The sequence below is a fragment of the Berghia stephanieae genome, chromosome 1 (assembly GCF_034508935.2).
Source record: "Berghia stephanieae isolate SIO BIC M18660-M18661 chromosome 1, UCSD_Bste_1.3, whole genome shotgun sequence".
Taxonomy (NCBI): domain Eukaryota; kingdom Metazoa; phylum Mollusca; class Gastropoda; order Nudibranchia; family Aeolidiidae; genus Berghia; species Berghia stephanieae.
Genome location: NC_088360.1, coordinates 108,648,152 through 108,653,823, shown reverse-complemented (window position 1 = coordinate 108,653,823; position 5,672 = coordinate 108,648,152). Strand labels below are relative to the sequence as shown.

At 33.4% G+C, this 5,672-nt stretch overlaps 1 protein-coding gene across 1 annotated transcript; it reads left to right on the top strand.

Moving 5' to 3' along the window:
* The first annotated feature begins 992 nt into the window (after positions 1-992).
* LOC144962694 (uncharacterized) lies at positions 993-4,831 on the top strand. Its single transcript, XM_078895842.1, has 2 exons — positions 993-1,094; positions 1,682-4,831. Exon 2 carries the CDS (start codon positions 1,700-1,702, stop codon positions 3,812-3,814), a length of 2,115 nt encoding a protein of 704 aa, XP_078751968.1. The 5' UTR covers positions 993-1,094; positions 1,682-1,699; the 3' UTR covers positions 3,815-4,831.
* The last annotated feature ends 841 nt before the right edge of the window (positions 4,832-5,672 follow it).

The following is a 5,672-nucleotide window of genomic DNA, read 5'->3' as shown; positions in this document are numbered from 1 at the left end:
ATTAGGAAGTGCAGGTTGAGCCGTAGATAAATTATAATTTTTTGAAAATCCCATCGTCATCTTTTGCAGTAGACTAATATCCTATCCAAAGGATAACAAGCAATTGTCATTTTCTATTTAACTATAGAAACCGGGATATACTCTGGCTCCAAGGGCCTTACGGCTCTGAAGGACTTCTTATATATATTATATATATATATTATATATTAATATATATATATATATATATATATATATATATATATATATATATATATATATATATATATATATATATATAATTATATATATATAATATATATATATATAAATATATATATATTATATATATATATATATATTATATAATATAATATAATATATATATATATATATATATATATATATATATATATATATATATATATGTATATATATAAATATATGAATGAAAGACCAAAGGAATGTTTAGTTATAAGGTTAATATGGAAATGTTTTTGTTTCTGACGTTTATATATATATATATATATATATAATATATATATATATATATATATATATATATATATATATATATATATATAATATATACACACACAACGAAACCAAGAACAAGCAATTCGTTTGGAGTAAGAATTTTTTCTTCGGACATTATTAAGGATTACGCCGACTGAGGACGTGTAAAGAGACACAGAAACGAACGTTTCGGCCACAAAAATGTGAGTGACAATTTGTATTCTCTCTCTTCTCTCTCTCTCTCTCTCTCTCTCTCTCTCTCTCTCTCTCTATATATATATATATATATATATATATATATATATATATATATATATATATATATATATATATATATATATATATATATAAATATTTCAAGTATAGGGCCATTCCATGTAAAATGTTACCTGGAATTAATTTTTCAAAGGCTTGTTCAAATAAAAGTTGGTGTAAACTTTAGAGGACTAATTAAACTTTATTTTTGTTATAAAAGTAACCTCCCTTTTTGGTCATGTGACTCGGTGGCCATCTTGAAAAACAGCACATGTTTACAAGCCAGATATTTGCTGAAAGTGGTAATCTTCTGAAGCCCAATACTGCACCGTTTGACATCACAGGTACTTGAATTTGTTTCTTAAATTTAAAAACATGTTTTACTACTTGAAACTATTGTTTAATATTTTAAACTTGTCATATTACACAAGAAATCGTCACTCATGAGGACTCAATTTTCGTGTCCCATCAGTTACCATTTAGGACATAAAGTTTTCTTAGCTGCCATAATTTTTTTTTTTAATGGCTTGAGCCTTTAGATTTTCTGTCAATGCATAGGGCATGTTAGAATGACCATCAAGTTAATTTCCATATTTATCATTTTTTCGCGTTACAATGGTAACTGACGGGACAAAGCTGTGTCAGTCTTCTGTCCCGTCAGTTACTGGCTCAGAGAGGAGTAAAGCATTACTTTTTTTTTACATAGACTTTAAATATTAATGTTTGTATTGCATAATAGCTTAGTTCAATCCTTGTGTAATGATTTTGAAGACTCAAAATGAGTTTAACTCAATTAAAATCCCAAGGAGAGAGAAATGACTTTTGTGGGGAGGTGTCTGAGAAAGACTTTTGTGGGGAGGTGCTGAGAAAGTTCCTATCATCCTGTTGAAGCTTATTCTGACATTTTTTTCTATCTTTATCTCTTGCCTAGATCTGTATCAAAGACAAAATGCCACCAAAGTCACCCCGCACAAAAATGAGAGAGTACAGAGAAAGAATGGGGGAAGAGAAGAAAAAAGAAATGAAGGAGAAAAATAAAGAGCAAGCGAAGAAATATCGGGCAAGCATGAGTGAGGAGAAGCGCAAAGCAGAGAGACTCAGTAACACGCGTAGAAAGAGAGAGGCACGAAGAAAAGCCAAAGTTTCTAGTGTTTCCCCTAAGCACAATCCTCTTTTCTCTATTGTCCAGTCAGAGGGAAAAGCTATAAGAAAAGTAGTGAATTCTCTACCTCAAAGTCCTAGGCGTAAAATTGCAGTATTAAAAAAATTGGCAGTACAACATGGTATTCTTGTGGAGAAATCAAAAACATCCAGGAGAAACTTGTTTGAGTCTGAGAACTTAACAAAGATGATCACGAGCTTTTATGAAAATGATGAAATTTCCCGCCAAAGTCCAGGCAAAAAGGATTTTGTTTCAGTTAAAGATAGTGAAGGAAATAAACAGCAGATCCAGAAACGTGTTATGCTTATGAACATTATGGAAGCGTTCCAGCAGTTCAAAAAGGAAAGACCAGACATCAAAGTGGGTAAAAGTAACTTTGCACAATTGAGACCACAACATGTCGTAACTATAACCGAGAAAGATCACCATGTATGCTGCTGTATATATCATGAGAATCTTGAGCTACTTCCTAACGGATTGAGAAGCTACAACAATGAAGTTCCAAAACCTGAAGAACTGATAAGTTCCTCTCTTTGCCAGGACCCAACAACTTCCTGTTCACTAGGAACGTGTGACAAGTGCCATGATGTGACTGCTATCATCAGAGAAAAAATCATGCTCTTGTTTCCGCTAACACATCCAAATTTTGCATTCTACCAGTGGGGAAAAAACTCGAAGAAAGAACTGATTGAGATGGCTTTGGATGACCTCGAACAAGAGCTTCGTAGACAGCTACAGACAATGCGCATACATAGCTTTCTAGCAAAGTACCAGCTTCATCAAATAAAAACTTTAAAGAACTCCTTGACTTCAACGACCACTGCTATTCTACAAGAAGACTTCACAGAAAATTTTTCATTGAAACAACAAAATGAAATAATGACTGCTCACTGGAATTCAGCAGGCGTCACTATCTTCACTGCTATCGTTTACTTTAGCAAGCAGAACTATGCTTCATTTGCCCTAGTAAGTGATTGTTTGGAGCATGACAAGTTTGCAGTGGCCACATATAACAGAATTATCTTGAAAGAACTGGAAAATGCTGGAAGAACTGTTGAAGAATTACATGTCTTTTCAGATGGATGTGGTGGTCAATTTAAAAATTGTGCGAATTTGTCATTAATGACACAACCGGCTATGCTGCACCCAAAATTGAAAACCATGGACTGGAGCTTTTTTGCAACATCCCACGGGAAAGGACCAATCGATGGGATTGGGGGCACTGTGAAGCGAGCCGTATGGAGACGGATATTAAGAGGAACAGCAGTAATCAACTCAGCAGAGCAGTTTGCGGACGAGGCAAAGACGACTTGTACCAATATCAATGTGATATACGTATCAAAGAATCAGGTTGCCGAAACGCAAACGGAACTCGAGACATTTTGGCGGTTCAACCAGCCCAAAATTATACCGGAAACAAGATCTTTCCACTTCTTCAAACCAACATCAAAAACAACAATCTCTGCTGCATCCATCAGTCCGTTTACCAATCTCTGCGTTGATAAAAAATCATTTCAAATATTCAGACCAACATCTGCTAAGTCAACCACTCTAAGTACTCCAACTGTAGACCCATCTTCCTCTCAGGGAACACTGTGCAACGACACAACTTCTGATGTTATCATCAGTGCTGAACAGTACTATGCTGTTGACTATGTCGACAGATTCTACATAGGAAGAGTTTTAAATTCCAACAAGCCAGACATTTGGAACATGAAGGTCCTGCACAAAACAACGGTTGGTGGCATCAGCTACTTTTCATGGCCTGAAAGAGATGATACAGATGCAGTCCACAGACAAGCGATTTTCTATGGACCTGTGAACTTAGAAGGCTGCTTGCAATCTACAATTCCAGACCTCAACACCATCAGTGCAGCCTTTGCTTCCCGAAAAGATTTATAAATCTGATTCCCTTTTTTTTATTTAGCTGTTCTGTTGAAAGTTGTCATCATGTGACAAAGAATTGTTTTATTCAGTGGATGAATTTTATTTTCTTGTTCTGGTTTCATGGGTGTTAAAAAGCACTATCTTTCAAATTTTCTAAGCCGTCAGTTTTCATCATTTAATTACGTATCCTTTTTAATATTATTAAATAATTCATTTATAAATGGGCAAAACTCATGATAATCTAGTCAGTCACAGAACATGACACTGAATGAATGAAACAAGTGCCAGTGTAGTCAGTACGTCTTTTGATTTTAAATTTAATAGTAACAATTGTTTTCCCACCTGTTGCAATGTCATGTTTAATTTGTAGAAGATGATTATTATCATTTTTCTTTTACTTTTAATAATCAACTAAATTGATCATGGTCTTACTTGGATCGTTAGTGGACACTTAAATTTCATTTTAGTTTCCCACAAGTTTACTACTACTTAGCGTCGCTAGATGGATATCTTTGTTCACTTTATTTTTGCTATAAGGCATTAAATTTACAAACCAATTATGCTGTTAATTGGCCTGAAATGATCTTTTTAATTTGTTTAATGAGGCTTGAGAGTACAAACATTCTTTGCTTGAAAATAAGATTGTGATTTATTTTTATTTCTATCTTGGTCACTTTCGTGTCCCATCAGTTACCAACATAGTGTCCCATCAGTTAATCAAAGTGTCACTTATTATCGGCTATAAACGTAAAAGTTGCTGCTTCATACTTCTTATTCTTGTACTGTATGTTAAGACACTATTTTAAAATACATACAAAGCAGAAACAACAGTTGGAGTAAATTAGTTTCAGAGAATTTTTAAGTTGTAATATATGTATAAAAATGGTGGTATTTTTTCTGTCCCATCAGTTACCGAAGGGTTAAGAGATCATAAAATGAGCCATAATTAATTATTTTTTTTTTACCACTTTTGTTACAATCTTTCATTGCCATTCAATGCATTTAAGCAATAAAAGTGTGAATAAATCTGTTTCCCTTAGTTCTGTGGTATCTTATTTCATTGAAAATATGCTCTGAATGTCCCATCAGTTACCATGGAATGGCCCTATAATTATTATTTATAAATGGCTCCTTTCATTAAAAAAAAGTTGAGCACTATTATTTCATGGCTTTTGCTTTTATAATTTTTATATATATATATATATATATATATATATATATATATATATATATATATATATATATATATATATATATATATATATAAAAGAAGTCCTTCAGAGCCGTAAGGCCTAAGGAGCCGTAGTGTATCCTGGTTTCTATAGTGAAATAGAAAATAGCAATTGCTTGCTATTCTTTAGATAGGATATTAGTCTATTGCAAAAGATGATGGTGGTATTTTCAAAAGATTATTTATCTACGGCTCAACATGCACTTCCTAATAGCACATATTAATAAAGACAGTCAAGGTAACTAATCAGCAATTAGCAATTGCTTGTTATCCTTTGGATAGGACATTAGTCTATTGCAAAGTCCTTTATTTTTCTATCTCCTAAATTCTAACTCAAACTTTATGACAAAACGCTCTCCTTACCAACCATTTTCATTGTTTTCACAAAATAACATGCATGACAGCTATAGCTAAGAATAATTTTTGTTTGCAAAACAAGCTCTTCAAAACAACATTCCTTGAAGTCACTAAGCCCATGGAGTTGGAGTTTATCCTGGCTTCCACTGCTGGGTGGACAGGGGAGGGGGAGTCAGAAAAAAATATTGACTGCATCCGGATCGATCTCGGTCCCTTTGCGTGTAGAGCGAGTGCTCTACCAACTGAGCTATTAGGGCCCTTCAAAACAACATTAATTTCTTACAA